The 19,039-nt window shown below is 35.6% G+C and overlaps 1 protein-coding gene across 1 annotated transcript in view; it reads left to right on the forward strand.

Moving 5' to 3' along the window:
- The window catches only part of STXBP5L (syntaxin binding protein 5L), a 408,526-nt gene extending 390,138 nt beyond the window's left edge, over nt 1–18,388 (forward strand). The window contains exons 25-29 of the mRNA XM_080822438.1: nt 7,447–7,807; nt 12,658–12,823; nt 15,258–15,369; nt 17,038–17,258; nt 17,820–18,388. Coding sequence (XP_080678564.1) covers nt 7,447–7,807; nt 12,658–12,823; nt 15,258–15,369; nt 17,038–17,258; nt 17,820–17,861 — 902 coding nt within the window. The 3' untranslated portion in view covers nt 17,862–18,388. The remainder of the gene's footprint in view (nt 1–7,446; nt 7,808–12,657; nt 12,824–15,257; nt 15,370–17,037; nt 17,259–17,819) is intronic.
- The last annotated feature ends 651 nt before the right edge of the window (nt 18,389–19,039 follow it).

Consider the following 19,039-nt stretch of genomic DNA (forward strand, 5'->3'; position numbering starts at 1 on the left):
TACTTTGCTAAAGCATGTGTTATATTCTCTCGAATTATCTTTCTTTCCTTCCAAAGAAGAGAAGAGTGTGATTCCTCATGCAATTCCTTTGAATACTTTAAAATTTGTTCTCAGTAACTCTTACTTTGTATTTCCTATGTATGATGTTTTCAGATAGTTTTTAAGTAGAAAAATAAAGAATTTTATTGATATATAGGATAAGAAATTTTATTTTAAAAGTATACACACACACACACACACACACACAGATAGAACACTAAGTTAGAGGGGCGCCTGGGTGGTTCAGTGGGTTAAAGCCTCTGCTTTCAGCTCAGGACATGATCTCAGGGTCCTGGGATCTAGCCCCACATCGGGCTTCTGCTCAGCGGGGAGCCTGCTTCCTCCTCTCTCTCTGCCTGCCTCTCTATCTGCTTGTGATCTCTGTCTGTCAAATAAATAAATAAAATCTTTTTTTAAAAAAAGAATACTAGGTTAGAGTAATATTTTGTTAACTGGTGTGCTAAATTCTTGTAGATTTTTACTTATAGGTGGAATAGTCAGCTGTCTACTAGTGTGGCAATTTAGGGGTGTGTGTGTGTGTGTGTGTGTGTGTAACAACTGAATTGATCTTCTCATACTATGGATACTAGAGGGCCAATATTAAGGTGTCAGCGGTTCTAGTTTCTTCTGAAGCCTCTGTCCTTGGCTTATAGATAGCCACCCTTACCATGTCTTCCCATGGCTATCCTTCTGTGTGCATGTACCTCTGGCATCATCCAGTGTACCCTAATCTCTTCTTAGACACCAGTCAGTTTGAATTAAGGCCCGCTCTAACAACCTCCTTTTAACTTAATCATCTCTTTAAAGGTTCTACCTTAAATTAATCACCTTCTGAGGCACTAGGGTTTAGGACTTCAACATATGAATTTGATGGGACACAATTCAGCCCACAAAATGCACTGTATTTTAAAAGTTAATTTGTTAGGGTCACTTTAACTATAAACATACTTCATGATGAGAAAATATTTTACTACATTCCTAATTTAAAAGAAATATACACAATTCTCTTACATTAGGTATCCATATTGGATACCTAATATGTGCCAAGCATTTCTTACAAGTTTAAAGGTGAAAATCTAACTCTTGTGTACACAAGTTTACAAGCGTAAGTGGAAGACAAATTTCTAAGAGATATTCTAACAAATATGGTTTTCTATGTCATAAGCCTAGAAATATACACATCTGGAACTAATTTAACAGATCTCTCAATATTACAGGAAAGTCCTTTACCATTCTTAACAAACAGACATAGACTAAAAATGATGGCAAAATACAAAATAAGTAGAGATTTAACTTAATAATGTGGTATCTGGTTAGTAAATATTTGCAAAGCTTTTCCTTAGCTATTTAAAATAAATAATGGGAACCTGCCTTCTCCAATTTTCCGTCATTATTCTCCAGTTCTTTCAAGGCTTTAGTTAATATATCAGTTCACCAATTGTAACAAATATAACACAAATACAAAGGACAAAGGGAGCAAATGAGAACTCTCTGTACTCAATTTTCTGTAACCCTAAAATAGCTCTTTAAAAAAAGTATTTTTTAAGTGATACATAAAAGAGTTAACTGTGAAGCTAGGTTCAGATGTGTTTCATAAATAACCATGGAAAAGAGAGAAAGCCTAACTGGAAGATCATAAGAGACTACTATGAACAATAATATGCATATAAAGTAAACAACCTAAAAGAAACAGATAAATTCCTAAAAACATACAACCTACCAAGACTGAATCATGAAGAATTAAAATATCTGAACAGATCTATAACTAACAAGGAGATTGAATCAGCAATCAAAAGCCTCTCAACAAAGAAAAGCCCACTTCTCCTTTTTAAGGAATCTTTTCACATTTATTTACTGTGGTTGTCTTGACAACAAATTCCAGGATATGAAAATTTGAAGTGAACTAAATCATTGAATTTTAGAATCGAAAACACCTAAAGATTTTCCATTCCGTGTAGTTATCCCTTTAGTCTGTATCAGAATCACTTGGAGGGTATGTTACAACACAGATTATTGGTCCCCACCTCCAGAGTTTCCAATTCAGTAGGTCTGGGGTGGAGCACCAAACGCGTGGAGGTTTTACCTCATAGCAAGCAATTCTTTGCAACACCAGCAGAATGTCCCACAATTTAACTCGACTCTGATACTATCTGCAAGTAACTATCACATCCCACAGGTTAAGGGCTCAGTTCCACAAAACTGCCCTCTCTCCTTCCTTTAGACACCAGTCACAAGTCTAGTTTGTCACCTGTGCTTATGACCCATTGGCTATACATCTGGGGTTCCCACAACCCCCTCCTTGGGTGCAAATAATTTGCTAGAGTAGCACACAGAACTCAGGAAAACTGTTTACTTACCTTTTACTTGTTTATTATTAAAAGATACTGATGAACATCCAGATGGAAGAGATGAGTAGGGAAAAGAAGCCAGAGCTTCCACATCTTCTCCAGGAGAAACCCTCTCCCTGCACCTCCACCTATTCACCAACCCAGAAGCTCTCAATACCTCTTCCTTTTGAGTTCTTATGGAGGCTTTATTAATTACATAGGCATGATTGACTACATCATTGACCACTGGTGATTGAATTCAATCTCAAGTCTCCTCCTCCTCCTTCCCTGGAGTGGGGGAGGGGTCGGACTAAAAGTACCAACCCTCTAATCACATTGTTGGTTCCTCTGGTAACCAGCCCCATCCTTGGGTGAGGTCTAAAAGTCACCTCAATAATAAAAGACACTTGTGTTGCCCTCACATTTAGAAATTCCAAGGGTTTTAGGAGCTCTGTGTCAGAAACAGAATAAAGACCAAATATATGTTTATTATAAATCACAGTATTACACATGCATATTCAGCTTAATCACAATTCTGGTTAAATTTAATTCTACCGGGGCGCCTGGGTGGCTCAGCGGGTTAAAGCCTCTGCCTTCGGCTCAGGTCAGGATCCCGGAGTCTGGGATCGAGCCCCACATCGGGCTTTCTGCTCGGCAGGGAGCCTGCTTCCTCCTTTCTCTCTGCCTGCTTCTCTGCCTACTTGTGATCTCTGTCAAATAAATAAACAAAATCTTTTAAAAATTTTTTAATTCTATTTCATTTCTATACTTGTGTAGCTGAACATGCCTAGAGAAAAATATATAAACATAATAAATAGTCTCATTTTGAAATAAATCATTAATAACTTCAACTAGGCTCCTATGCTCCTGGATAATTATATTTACTATATTTCCCTAGTCCTCTCTCCCATGCTCTTGAACAATTCTATTTCTCCACTTTCCTCAAACCACCAGTATCTCCTTTGCTGTTTTCAGTGTCAGCTAATGACCACGTGTCCTCTTTCACTGAGGGAACTGAAACAAGCAGATAACAACTTCAACCACCACATCTACCAACCTGTTTGCTTATATCTCCAGGGTCTCTACGTTCTCTCCTGTGTTATGACTAAGCTGTGTAAGCTCCCAACTTGGCCAACTTCTCTACTTGTACACTCAAAAAAGTCAATCCAGCAACTTTTCCTCTGTTTCCTTTATATAATTTTATTATATTTGCATTATTACACCTTATTGTGTAATTATAATGGTAATCAGTACTTATCTTTCTGCTAGATCATTATACAAACATTCTGCTTGTTCTCCCATTAAAAGAGAAAAACTTGGAGTGTCTGGCTGGCTAAGTTGGTATAGAATGTGACTCTTGCTCTCAGGGTTGTGAGTTCAAGGCCCACACTGGGTGTAAAGGTTACTTAAAAGAAAATTAAAAATCTTATATAAATAAATAAGAGAAACTCTCTTGAATCTATCCTCCAAAATGCTCCTTTTCATTTTTTTCTTTAATGCAAAATTCCTTGAAATGTTTGTGTTGTATTCACTATTTCCAATTTTCTTCTCCGATTCTCTCCTCTCCATTCTAATCAAGCTTTCTCCCATACCCATCAATAAAACCTCTATCTAGGTCACCACTGACCTCATGGCTACATCCAATGGTCAGTTCTCAGTGCACATCTTACTTGACATGTCAGCAACATATTACACAGTTTACCATTGTCCCTACATTAAAAACACTTCACTTGGATTCCAGAACACTTTATTTACCTACTTTTCTTCCTAACTTTCTAGCCATTCCTTATCAGTCCACTTTACTGGTTCCTTCTCATTTCACTGGACTTAAAACATCAGAATGCCCAAAGACTGACTTGAACCTTTTCTGTTTTCTATTTATATTCAAGGCCAAAATGAAATCTACCATCCTCATGACTTCAGTGCCATTGATAATCTGATGGGTCATATATTTGTATTTATTGTCTGCAACCATCTCCAAATTTCTGACATAGATATCCAGCTACTTAACATCCAGTTGAATGTCTAATAAGCATCTCAAACTTACCATGTCCAAAACTGAGTTCCTGGTATTCCTTTCCTTTCTCCCATATTCTTTCCCACATCTGTTAACAGCAATCCCATCCTTCCAGTTTCTCAGGTCAGAAACATTAGAATCATCCTGGACCACTCTGTTTCTTTCACACTCTAAATCCAGTTTATTAGCAAATTCTGTTGGCTTGACCTTTACAGTATCCTCAGATTCTGATCATTGCTCACCATCTCTCTTGCTAACACCTGATTGGAGGAAACCTCTATCCATTTCTTGCCTATTAACTGTTCTCCCTTTGTTCAAACTTGATTCTCTCTAGAATATGCCTAGCAGGAATAGTGATCCTGTTAAATGAAAATTTGATTACAACACTCTATTCTCAAACTCTTCCTCATACCAAGTAAAAGTCTAATGCTTTTGGCATTATCCTTTTTTCCCATGGGAAACTGGGACAACTGTTCTTTTAGTCCTTGACCCTCACACTGAAGCACCTAAACCCTGCTCTCTTATCTTCTTTAGTAACCCTTATAGAACATTAACAGGCTTCTTTGTGTTTTTTTTTAATGAACATTTTGTAGTTTTTTTATTTAATTTCTTTTCAGTGTAACAGAATTCATTGTTTATGCACCACACCCAGTGCTCCATGCAATACATGCCCTCCATAATACCCGCCACCAGGCTCACCCAACCTCCGACCCCCCAACCCCTTCAAAACCCTCAGGTTGTTTTTCAGAGTCCATAGTCGCTCATGGTTCATCTCCCCCTCCAATTTCCCCCAACTCCCTTCTCCTCTCCATCTCCCCATGTCCTCCGTGTTATTTGTTATGCTCCACAAGTAAGTGAAACCATATGATACTTGACTCTCTCTGCTTGACTTATTTCACTCAGCATAATCTCTTCCAGTCCCATCCATGTTGATACAAAAGTTGGGTATTCATCCTTTCTGATGGAGGTTTAATACTCCATAGTGTATATGGACCACATCTTCCTTATCCATTCGTCCATTGAAGGGCATCTTGGTTCTTGCCACAGTTTGGCGACCGTGGCCATTGCTGCTATGAACATTGGGGTACAGATGGCCCTTCTTTTCACTACATCTGTATCTTTGGGGTAAATACCCAGTAGTGCGATTGCGGGGTCATAGGGAAGCTCTATTTTTAATTTCTTAAGGAATCTCCACACTGTTCTCCAAAGTGGCTGCACCAACTTGCATTCCCACCAACAGTGTAAGAGGGTTCCCCTTTCTCCACATCCTCTCCAACACATGTTCTTTACTGTCTTATTAATTTTGGCCATTCTAACTGGTGTAAGGTGGTACGTCACTGCGGTTTTAATTTGAATCTCCCTGATGGCTAGTGATGTTGAACATTTTTTCTGTGTTTGTCAGTCATTTTTATGTCTTCTTTGGAGAAGAGTCTGGTCATGACTTCTGCCCATTTTTTGACTGGATTACTTGTTTTTTGAGTGTTGAGTTTGAGAAGTTCTTTATAGATCTTGGATACCAGCCCCTTATCTGAAGTGTCATTTGCAAATATATTCTCCCATTCCATGGGCCGCCTCTTAGTTTGACTGTTTGCTTTGCTGTGCAGAAGCTTTTGATCTTGATGAAGTCCCAAAAGTTCATTTTCGCTTTTGTTTCCTTTGCCTTTGGAGACATGTCTATACTGCCTAGAGCAATCTATACTTTTAATGCCATTCCGATCAAAATTCCACCAGTATTTTTCAAAGAGCTGGAGCAAATAATCCTTAAATTTGTATGGAATCAGAAGAGACCCCAAATTGCTAAGGAAATGTTGAAAAAGAAAAACAAAACTGGCGGCATCACATTACCTGATTTCAAGCTTTACTACAAGACTTCTTAGTTTTGAAGTGGATTTTAAAACACAACTGGGATAGTAAATCACCTAAGCATGTTATTTTAAAATTTTATCAATTTTAAGTACTTCAAATTATAGAGTACTTTCTAAATGAACTACATTTTTATTATCATCCTTCCTTTTTCAAGTGTCTGTTTTACATACACTCTTGAGGCATATCACCCTGGGTTAATCCCCTTACTCTCTCTGCATGATGTCAGAGGACAAAGGAAGGAAAAGACTGCTGGGGCATTGCTTAAGGGAGAGTCTGGTGATGTCCAAAGGTCAATCTATCTCAAGTTACCTCCTAAGCTGTACAGTATTCTGTCCTCTGGGACTGGTAGAAAGACCCATTGGTAATAATTGGTCATGGATATTCAAATTTGGAGAATCAAGGTAAGTAAACTTCTTTTCCATATAAAGATATATAACCCTGCCTAAGAGCCAAAGGATTTTTTAATATAACCAAAATTGCTAGCCTGAATTTTATATGTTAAAATTTCATGAAGGTGTTCAATTTCAAAAGAAGAAAAAAACACTTTCTAGTAAATGAGCCTAAGAAATAAGGAAATGGACAATGGGGAAGGTATGAGCTATGGTGAGTGCTGTGAAATGTGTGAGCCAGAGGATTCACAGACCTGTACCCCTGGGGCAAATAATACATTATATGTTAATAAAAATAATTTTAAAAAAATAAGGAAATGGAATCAGATGGTATGATTTTTTCAGTTGAACTTCTTTCAATAAATGAAAATTATGAATTTTCTAAAATTTGCTTTTTAAAAAAAAGATGTTAAGGGGACTATATAGTATGGTAAAAGAATACTGGATCAGAAATTAGGAAACCTGAGTTCTAGTTCAGGCTCGGCCACTAACTTGCCATGTGACATGCCCCAAGTCTCATCACTTTTCTGGGTCTCCATTTTCTCATTAATAAAATGAAAAGATTTGATAAGTTGATGTCTTAGGCTCTTCTGAGACCTAACATTCTATGATGCCAAGTTATTGCAAATGATGAACTCATAAATCTACTGGTTTATGTGTATTACTGCAATATTATAACACTATAGATAAAAAGTATCATTATAAAACATTTACTGCCCATAAATGAATAATAACCATTTTAGAAAGAATTTCACATTGATTGTTTTTTTTGTCTTTTTTTTTTTTGAATTTCACATTGTTTTTATAGGTACCTTCCTCTCACTGAAAGGAGCTGTGCTAACATTCTCCTGTATGGACCGAAATGGTGGATTAATGCAGCCGCCATATGAAGTTTGGAGGGATCCAAACAACATAGATGAAAATGAAAAATCTTGGAGAAGGAAACTGGTCATGAACTGCCCTTCTCCATCCCAAGAAACAGGAGATCATCAGTATACAATAATCTGCTCAGAGAAACAAGCCAAAGTCTTCTCACTGCCTTCTCAGACTTGTCTTTATGTTCATAACATCACCGAGACATCTTTTATACTGCAAGCAGATGTGGTGGTCATGTGTAACAGTGCCTGCTTGGCATGCTTTTGTGCCAATGGGCATATCATGATAATGAGGTACTTGCCTTCTTTATAAATTATCTGGTAATCACAACAATGTGACCAAGGTACAGTTCTGAAAAGTATGTGTAATGTGCAATCAAGAAGCAACATGAGATTATTGCTTCATTATATTTGTGAATGATTTGTTTGACAATTTAAGGAGACTATGAGGTTTTTATTTTTTTATTTTTTGCTTTTTCTAAAAATGCTTTGTATTATGAATGAAATATGTATTTTCATTGATTTCAAGGAATCTAAGGAATGAGTGATTTTTCTAGTCATTCACACATTAATTCACAAGCATTTACTGAATTATGTTATCTCCCAGATATTATGCTAGTCATAAAATATAAAAGTGAATAAACTACAAGGAGAAGAAATGAACTTACTTTTACTGTTTTATAGTCCACACAAGAACTTTACATATAGAGTTAAATTTGGTCATTATAATTTCTACAGGACATAGGAAAACAAAGTATTATTTGCATTTCCATTTTACATATGTTAATAAATTAAAGCTCAAATTTGCTAGAGGTTGCAAGTCTAAAAAAGTAAGAATAGCACTGAACAGAATTTTAAAAGTCATCACTGCAACTGAAATATAACATTGTTTAAGGTGTACAACATGATAATTTGATATATGTATATATTGTGAAATTACTACCAGAACAACATTAGTTAAAACATCCATCACCTCACAGTTACCACTTTTGTGTGTGTGGTGAGAACTTTTAAGATCTACTTTTCTAGCAACTATTTATATACTGTATACAATACAGTATGGTTAACTGTAAGTCATCATGTATATTAGAGCACCAGAATTTAAAAATCTTAATAATATGATATCAGTTGAAAATTTTCATTATACTGTTAGTAAATTGAAATTCATGAGACACAAAATTAATTACATAATGATTTTACAAGTTCAACAAACACTTAATAAACATAATCTATGTAGAAGTCACTATCATTTGTTTTAATAACTCACCTGGTTCCAAAAATCACTGAGACAGTTAAGCATTATACTATGTCTGTGAAGGATATAAAAGCTAGTAAAAACATAATCCTAGTCCTTAAAAAGCTTACTATCAAATTGGGGGAGATAAGACAGATACACAAGTAATTATAACACAAAAAATACATATTCCAGCAGAGGAAATAAAGGGTAAAATCTTCTAGACACAAACTAAGTCCTCAGAATTCAAAGTCATGAGATAGTATATGTTATTAAAAAGGAGATGTTGGAACGAAAGTAACCTGAAGAAGCAGATTGGGGTAAATTATTGAGGACTTTAGTGGCAGGCTAAAGAGTTTGATATTAATCAGTGAGCAGCTAACCTTTCTAGCTATACATTAGGAAATAATACAGAGAGCTTGAAATGGTCTTCTGAACTGAAGTGTCAGCTATATAGAAAGCAAAGTAGAAACACATGTGAGGGATAATTGAGGGAAACTTGCTGAATGTAAAACTGATTGTGAAAGGTAAGGGAGATTGTTATATCTCAGGATTAAAAGAGAATTTAAAGGTTAAAAATTTTTTTATGAACTTGAATAACAGTAATGTCATTAGCAGATAGGAAACTCATGAAAATTTGGAAAAGCTGATAATGAGAAGTTTGAATTTGAGGTGTTTTTAAGCCATTCCACAGAAGTTTGGCAAGCAATTTCAGGTCTGGACTCTAGAAAAATATGGAAGATCCAGCTTTGGAAGTCATCCATGTAAATGCATTAGTGGAAGTTACAGGAGTGAATGAGATCATCAAAGAAGATAGTATAAAAAGAAAGGAGAAATAGACTGATCTGGGAACAAAAACTTAAGGATATCTCTACATTCATGTGGTAGAAAAGAGACAAAATCCAGCAGAGGATAATGAGAAGTCATCAGAGATACAGGAAAAAGATGAGAATAACTTCATGAAAGGTTAGAAGAGTATCCAAAGAAAAGAAAGAAGACCACCAAGACAATGGTCAAGAGGTAGTCAGATATAGCAGAGAGCCAAAGAATTTGGGTAGAAGAAAAAACATTAGGCCAGGCAACTAAAAGGTATTAGTGATCCTTGAGACGGCAAATCTTGGGAGCATGGTAGAGGCAAAAAGTAAATTTTCAATGGAGCTAGAGGCAGCGGTATAGATCAGGAGTTGACAAACTACCACCCACAGACTATATCTATCTTGCCCTTCCCCTAATCTAATATTGTACAGCCTGCAAGGTAAGAATGGATTTTAAATTTTAAAATGTTGAAAAAAAAATCAGATAATATTTCATAATATGTGAAAAATATATGAAATTCAAATTTCAATGTCCATAAATAAAGGGTTTTTTGGAACCCAGCCACACCCATTTGCTTACCTAATGTCTGGCTGCTTTTGCATAAAAAGGCAGAGTTGAGTAGATGTAAGAGAGACCCAGTGACCTGCAAAGCCTACAATATTTACAAGCTGGCACTTTAATAAAAGTTTGCCAACCCCCAGTATAGATTATTGTTTCAGGAAATTTTTTTGGTTAAAAAAAGTGATGAGAAACAAGAAAGTTGTTCAAGAGCAAGATTAGGTTTTCAAGAGTGTTTTTACTGTTTTATTTTCTTTAATAGGGGAGACATGAGTATATTTGTAACCCAAAGAAAAGTAGTTAAAGTTTAAAAAAAAATAAAAACAATCATTTACTGTCTTCTCATTCTCTTAGATATTTCTGGTTCTTTCTCTTCTTATCTGGTTTCTTTTTCTCAAACTGTTTTTTGGTTATTTGTCATGGAAATCATTCCAGTCTTATTTGAAAATGATGACTTAACTCCTAGAATGCCTTAGTTTCAAGGGGAAAAAATGTATATCACGCATACCCTCCTGTCCCCTAAGCTCCCATTTAGTCACTCCAAATTTTTATTTTAAATTAAAAGACATTAAACTATTGTCACAGTTGAGATTTTTAGCTTGATAGTGATTACCTTATTTTTGAAAAATTTTAGTGTGTCTTGTTTTCTCAAATGATTTTGGGTATATCTGAAAATTGACTTCCATTTAAATAAATATGTGCTACCACTAACACTTTGAGGAGGGAAATTTCTTGAGAAATGACAAACAATAGTTTAAAAACCAACAGGAGTCATAGCAACAGGAGAGTTATTATTTTCCTAGATCTTCCCAAATCCTATCAGAAATGAACTATACTGAGTCCATTCTTCTCAAGTCCTACTTTTCTGATAGTTGGCAGGTAGCTAATGATTATCTATATGCTAATGTACCCAGACCTAGAAAATAGTAGAAAGTGATACTAGAGGCTTATCTATAAATGAGTTCTCAGACTGGGCTGTGACAATCATATTTAGTGAGAATCATTGTTAGTTTTGTGAACTATTTCCTTATAAAATGTCCCCTGCACAGAAAAAAAAATCTGTTTTTCAGCTTTAAAATCACTTAGTTCCATGCTTGCTTAGGCAGCGCATATAATAAAATTATTTAGTTCCTAGTCTTTTGCAATTGAATTACTCCCTAAAATAATTATACCATTTTTGTTTTCTTGGCTTACTTTTATTATGCTACATAAATAATGTAGTTTATCAGAAAAGTCTACTGGCATCCCCTTCCCATTGCTACCCATTTATTTGACTGAATCTATCATGAAGTCTGTTTAACGGGGTTTGTTTTGGACTCATATCTTAGAGACCTTAATTACTTGAAATGCCATAACATAAGTCTTTGAAATCCAGTATATAATTTACATTACAGAACACCTCAGTTCACACAAAACACATATCAACTGCTCAATAACCATATATGCCTAATGGCTACCATATTGGATGATTTGGTGCTAGAACCTCATAGAAAGCTTATTCCAATTGCACAGATTTCAGGTCCCATTTTATATTATGAAGTTCGAAGGCTTAACTTGTAATTACAAACTACTTTCATAAGAGAAATCAGTACTTTTTTTTCAAGATACTGGTTTTATTATCTGGGATAATTTAAAATTATTATACACATCAAAATCAGTTGCATGAATTCAAAGTTTGAAATTTAATGACAAGTTTGCAGATTTTTCCCCTTTTGGCATTAGAGGTGTGATCTAAAAGCAGTGAGATTAATTTTCTTTAGTATTTTGCAAAACTGGCTCATGGCAGCATCCAAGGGGACATTCTAATAAGTAAGAAAATCATGGGCTACAACATTAGGATAAGACTATAGCCATTTGGTAAAACACTTGAGATGAGTGGTATTCCTTTGGCTATGCAAATTCTGATCTATTATCTGTAACTTATTCTCATTCCCATATAACCTCAAGCATGATTATTTATTAATCATGCCTTCAGCCCAGGTGAAGTGATAGGTAATTTTCACATCCTGTGTGTAGAGGGAGTAGAGGAATGGGGAGCAAAGCCACTCCATTGCTGGGCACAGTGAACTGGATCCATTCCACACGTCCATTAGTGCATAACTTCCTCAGACTCAGGAGTTTTGCCTTGAAGGGAGATAGGAGGCCAAGTATGTAGGCAGCCATTTCTAGCTATGGTGTTTTTGCCATAACCAAAGACTATAAACATATTGTAGGAATTTGTGAAATGTTGCAAAATATATCCTGAAATTGCTGGCCGCTACAATTAATCCAACCTTCAAGGATATCTGCTAAATATCTGTGTGGGTTAAGAACCGGGGCCATGATTTTTTGTGTATATGTGATTTTATATGAGTCTAGTTTGTTTGTTTTTTGTTTTTTGTTTTTTTACCACTGAGACTTCAAGAGAATAAAAAGAAACAACCATAAAATAGTGGTATAAAAATAATTTTTTATGTAAGAGTCTGCACATTTTACACAGAAATTAAAGCTTCTAACAACTTGAATATGAAATGTGGATTTGCTTTTTTCCATTCAGCCTACCTAGTCTTCGCCCAATGTTGGATGTTAATTATTTGCCACTGACAGACATGAGGATAGCACGGACATTTTGTTTTACCAATGAAGGCCAGGCATTATACCTCGTCTCTCCTACTGAAATTCAGCGTTTAACATACAGCCAAGAGATGTGTGATAATCTACAGGTAGGTCAGGCACATTTATGAAAACATTGGACATGGTTGTAAAAAGAGAATGAGAGAGATATCTAAAAGCTAAAATATTACTGGGCCAAGCAATAAACATGCCTTCCCTAGAATATGTTTTGAATATATGTTCATCATTGTGATCCTGTCAAGTTTAATGTGGATCTAGAAAAAGTAAGAGAGAAAAAGGGAAAGTGAGAAGGAGAACGTGAAGATCATACACATTAATGGGTGATTTTTTGTTTGCTCATTTTATTCTTTTTTTTTTTTTGCCTATGGAGAATCCTCTGTAAGATTATAAACTCTCTCTCTCAAAAAAAAAAAAAAGATTATAAACTCTTTCCTTCTATGGTGGGGAATATGCATGTACACACAAAAATTTTGCATATAATTTAGAGAGCTCATGGACTTTTTTTTAAGAAATCTTAATTTTGATTAAGAGCCATACAGAACAAATACACTTCCTGCAGGTTAGAATTGGTCATTTGTCTTTTATCATAGAAGTAAGCAGAGCCTTGAAACAGAATAAATATAAATGCCTATCTAACCTTGGATAACCAGTTACAAAATTTTTAAAGAGCATCTTAGAGACTTAATTGGTTCAACCCCCTTATTTTACAAAGAAGAAAACTAAAACTCACCCATTTTAATACAGAGGTTGAGAGTATAAGCTCTGAACTATTTCAGTTGTATTTGCCCACTTGTATAACTTTGGGCATTTTACTTAACACCCTGTATGCTCTATCTTGGAGCATCATTGAGAATTAAGTAAAAATGCTGAACATAGTGCCTAGAACATAGCATATTTTAAAAATAAATAATAATTTAATTATTATAGTTATTCAACAAATACTTATTGAGTTGTTAACATATACCTGGTACTTGGCATATGATAAAATACAGTGATAAAACAAGATACGACTCCCTACCCGTTAATGTGAAGGGAGCTGAGTAAACAGAAAACTACAGCACTTTGTGGAAGAGACTGCCTATATGTGGCTGTGTCAGCACTAGAGAGGCATGGAAGAGGGGCCCCTGGGTTGATGGGACAGCAGGGACGGCTAGTTAGAAAGAGTTGTAAGGGGTGAGTAGGAGTTGTCCATAAGAATGGACGGCTGGGAATGGAAAAAGAAATGATATTCCCAGCAGAGTAGTTGCGTGCAAAACCCTGGGGGGTTCAGGAAACTGCCAACAAAGTGCAGAGTTAGTGAAAAGGATGGAGGGATAATGCTGGAGAATTACTCCAGAGCAGATCTTGGAGCACCTTATATGAGCCTAAGGAATCTGGCATTTATCCCAAGGGCAATAGGAAGTCATTAAAAAGGTTTAACAGATTTGTTTATGAAAACTAATATTCTGGTTGCATATGGTTTCGAGGAATGAGGGAGAACAATCAGGAGGGTTTTTTTTTTTAATAATTAAGGCCAAAAATAAGTGTCTTAAAATAAGGCAGCCAGCAGTGAGAATAGAGAAAAGTTAGCATATTCAATAGCTATAAAGTGTAATCAGTTGGATTGGAGGGTTCTTAGATGTAGCAGTGAGGGAAAGGAAGGAATTAATAATGATTCCTGGGTTTCTGGCTAAGTCGATACCGCTGCCATTTTGAGCTCAGGTCTGGTGAGTAGAGGTGAGAGGAAGAGGGTAAAGAATGTCAGGCTGCAGGTTCATAGACAAACTGATATTAGGTCACAGATCTCCAGACTTTTGGCTGACATTTCTTCCTCCACACCAGTGGTTCTCAAATTTTAGTCTGCTTCAGAAAGACATGGAGAGCACATTAAAAATATAGATAACCAGAACACATCTATGTAGATTCTGATTCAGTATGTGAGGAATTAAGCCCAAGCACCCATATTTCTAAAAAGGTATTTTTCCAGTCATTCTAAAACACATCAAATACTGAAAACAATTTTATCTCACTATGCAGGAGCTATCTATTTTGACTCATTTGTCTTGAAACATTTCCTAGTTATGTACTTCATACAAAAATAAATCCAAATGTTCTCCACATATTACCAAAGGCTTCCCTCTTCATAGGGTGGTCTGTGCTTGGTTCAGGGAAGGGGGTTAAGACAGGAAAGAAGCTATTGTCATTGAAAACGTATCTGAAATCCAGATTGGGAGTAATTGATCAGGTGGAAATTAATCCTAAAGTAAATATATTAGCTTCTCAACTTTTCTAACTGTAAAGGGGAGAAAAGAACAGGGCAGAAAAATGAAAATTTTCAGACTCCAGTTATTAGAGAAGGAAAGGAAAAGGAAGTGGAGAAAGAAATGCCAGAAATAAAACTGGGAACAAAGCAAAAATTGCCAGGAAAATATATGGAAAGCAGACTATCTTTTCTTTCTGTGCTTTAACATAGTATAGTGTTATCTTTTTTCTATCGCTTTATTTTTAGTTATTCTAATGCTTTTTTGTTTGAATTTGATACAGGACATGCTAGGAGATTTGTTTACTCCCATAGAGACACCAGAAGCTCAGAACAGAGGCTTTCTCAAGGGACTGTTTGGTGGAAGTGGACAAACATTTGACAGAGAAGAGCTCTGTGAGTAAACTCCTGATTATGAAACTGTACCACAGAAGACCTATTTCTCTGTGTGTGTGTGTGTGTGTGTGTGTGTGTAACTTAATGTAATAGGCGGTTTCAAATTCTAAACTAGGGGTTTTTTTTTTTTTTGCTTCTATACCATGAAATTTTTTTTTTTTTTTTTGCTAAACATGAATAAAATCAGTTACTTCATATTAGGAAATAGTTTAACAAAAAGCAGTACATGCAATTCAAACAAATAATGAGTAAGCTAATAAATACATCATTTGCAAATAGATCATACCTGCAAGGCAAGGTGAAGATAGTTGTTAAATTCTGGTAAAAATGTTTATGAATCCTCCTGCCTTTAGCGACTGCTGGGAAACAGATTCTTTATTCAGAACACAAAGTTTATCAATGCTACAGAATAAATTAAAATTCTTCCAGTGAAACTCTGATGAATAATCAAAAAAGAGTAGAAAGACACTAGAGAACATTTTTAGAAAGAATGTATTTCCCAGAATATCTCAACCCTATTTGGTCTTGCAGATCAAAATTCCTTTTCTCTTGAACTTTTAACTAAGCAAAAGATCTAGGTGCCTCCATATGATGGACTACTACTCAGCCATAAAAAGAAATGAAATTTGATACATGCTACAACAGGGATGAAACTTGAAGACATCATGCTAAATTAAAGAAGGAAACAAGGCCACATATTGTATGATTCCATTTATATGGAATGTCCAGAATAGGCAAATCCATAGAGACAGAAAGTAGATTAGTGGTTGACAAGCACTGGGGCAAGTTGGGAGGGGGAGTGACTGCTAATGGGCACAGAGTTTTATTTTGGAGTAATGAAAATATTTTAAAATTAGATAAAATTTGCACAGCTCTGTCAGCACACTAAAACCACCGAGTTATACACTTTGTGTACAGAAAGTATGTGAATTATATCTCAATTAGACTTTAAAAAAAATACCTTTTGATATTATTTCTAATATTACATCCTTGAGAATGCTCACTAAATTTCTACCAAGATAGCTGTCTTTCAATAAAAACTTCCAAAAAATTCATTGAAATTAAACTGAACTTTGTAAATGATAGGGAAATTTTTATTCTTTTATAAAGTAACAAAATTTCAACATATGTATACTAATGTCCATCATGCACACCCCGTTCTCTAGTATTTACTCCCCCCCACACACACATATCTTAAAACAGGAACAACAACTGAGGCCTACAAAGGATGACAGCAAGATGAAGAGAGATGTTAAGAATGAAGACTTGGGCAGAAATTTAAACAAATGAACAGACCTAAGTTTGGAACAGACCCTGATATGGGTTAAATATGAGATCACATATATTGTGAGCATCCCAATTCAGCAATGTCAAGAAATGCTATGCCATAGAAGAAATAAAATGCCATATTGCATGGAATCCACATACATATACACAAAGACAGGCAGTAAAAATACGGTTACTTCACAGTCTCAGACTCCTTCACAGACATTCTCGTGGGTAAAAGCCAGCATCTCCAAACATACATCCATGATAGGACCAAATATGTCTCTCTCTCTCAATGAGAATTATGACAGAATTTAAGGTAAGTGTTTTGGTGATAAACTTCATCCTAATTACTTGAATTACTGACAATATGTCTTAAATTGCTATGGCTTGAATCCCCAGTTGGGGAAGCTTCAGCTGGAAGAGCATCTCGCAGCCTTGCACAGCACATTCCCGGACCAGGTGGTATAGAAGGGATGAAAGGTGCTGCCGGAGGGGTGATGGGAGAGCTGACACGCGCTCGGATCGCACTTGATGAGAGAGGACAGAGGCTAGGAGAGCTGGAGGAGAAGACTGCAGGCATGATGACCAGTGCAGAAGCATTTTCCAAACATGCACATGAGGTAAATGGCTTAATATAGGCATCTCCATCCAATAATAACTTGAAACACTGAGCCTTGCACAAGAAAGCCCAGAGATACCACTGTAAATAATCCTGTGTGAGAGCCAGAGTAATCTGGATCTTGTTGTAAGTATTATGATTCCCCCAGTATTGGGGAGAAAAATGTTTTAAAATACTATATTAATATTTCTTTACCTTAGGGAGATAATCTAAAAGAAAATTATTCATTGGTTCTGAAACATTGGGTCTATATTATGCATCTGCTACTAAAAATGTGCTTAGGTATATTACATGATCCTCCCCCCTCAACCAAAAAAGGTGGGAGGGGTACTAGAAGCTGGAACCCACACATTCCTTTTTGCTTCAGTCATTAAAAATCAGCTGAGTCTTTACAGCTTGATTATTTTTAAAAAATCTTTTCATATGTACTTTATTTCAAAAAATAAAGGAAATTTTATAAATTTTGAGATTTAGATCTGCATGATTGGTTCAGTATGGGCTTGCTTTGATTAGTACTTTTAAATATTTTTAAAAACATTTTATTGACTATTTTTTCTTGCAGTTAATGCTGAAATATAAGGATAAGAAATGGTACCAATTCTAAACTTCTAAAGAAGCTGTGACTGCTTTGAGAAACCATTATTCAGGGAAACAAAATTTATTCCCAGCATCACTATTCAACTTGCTAGAAGCCAGTTTCTTCTACAAAATGTTCCATTACAGTCTATCTGAACTTATCATAAGGGAAATTTATTAGAGACACTGTACAACCCAAAGGCTGGAACCCTGGTTAAAATCCCAAGACACGGCTGAATTTGCCTTTTCCTAACGTGGAATGGAGCTATCATTTTGGCATGTTGTTCGCTAAGGATTTACATTTAGGAACTATGGGGAGTCCTTCTGATTTGAAAAAATCCTGTACAAACAAAAGCATTAATGCACTTAATGAAAAAAAAAATCTTTGCATGATAAATTAACATCTTAAGAGGAAAAGAAAAAAAAAGCATGTTGTGACAGAAGAAAAAAAGATTATGACAAACTATTTTTATAAATTGGGCCACACCTGACAATTTAAAAAATCTGTATTAGAAGATATCAGTGTATTTCAAGTACATTTGCCATACCCAACAGAAAAAGAAAAGAAAACTAGAGTTTTCTTTTCATCTGTAACTTTCATTATACTAGCACATTATTGAATTCTTATGGCAAGTCTGATTGTTTGTCTCTCCATAATATTTTACATCATCACCATTATGAGTCATAATTGAGTATTGCCAGGATAGTAAGTCATTCCTAACAGTTATTTCCATTTGTCATCTTCAGAACAAGTGGCTATTTTTTAGTCATAAACCATGCAGGGTTGGGTCACCTCAGTCTGGCTTGTGCTCTGCAGGGGAGTTGATGATTAAGTTTGGGGAAACTAGACTACAGAAACAGTGCAGTTATCTTTGAGAACTGATTTCACACACTCTGATTTCAGTTTCTAAAGGGATAGATTTTTAATGCTCCATTTGTATCTCTGTCTGCCAATCACACAGTATATTACTGTTCCAGCCCAGTGGTGTCTTCAATCCAAAGGTGCTCTTGCAGCCTGACACTCACAGACCAAACTGGTCATTCTCTTTAGTATGATTCAGTAAAACCTCAGTAAATGTTTTGGGAAAGGGATTCTGATTTATTACATTTCTGATTAACAAGGGCTTTCATTAGAATATACTTTTTAGTTCAATACTTATTATTGAAAATCTTTGTAAAATGTGGTATTTTTGCTATCTTGGCCTT

This window comes from Martes martes (genome assembly GCF_963455335.1).
Source record: "Martes martes genome assembly, chromosome: 1".
Lineage (NCBI taxonomy): Eukaryota > Metazoa > Chordata > Mammalia > Carnivora > Mustelidae > Martes > Martes martes.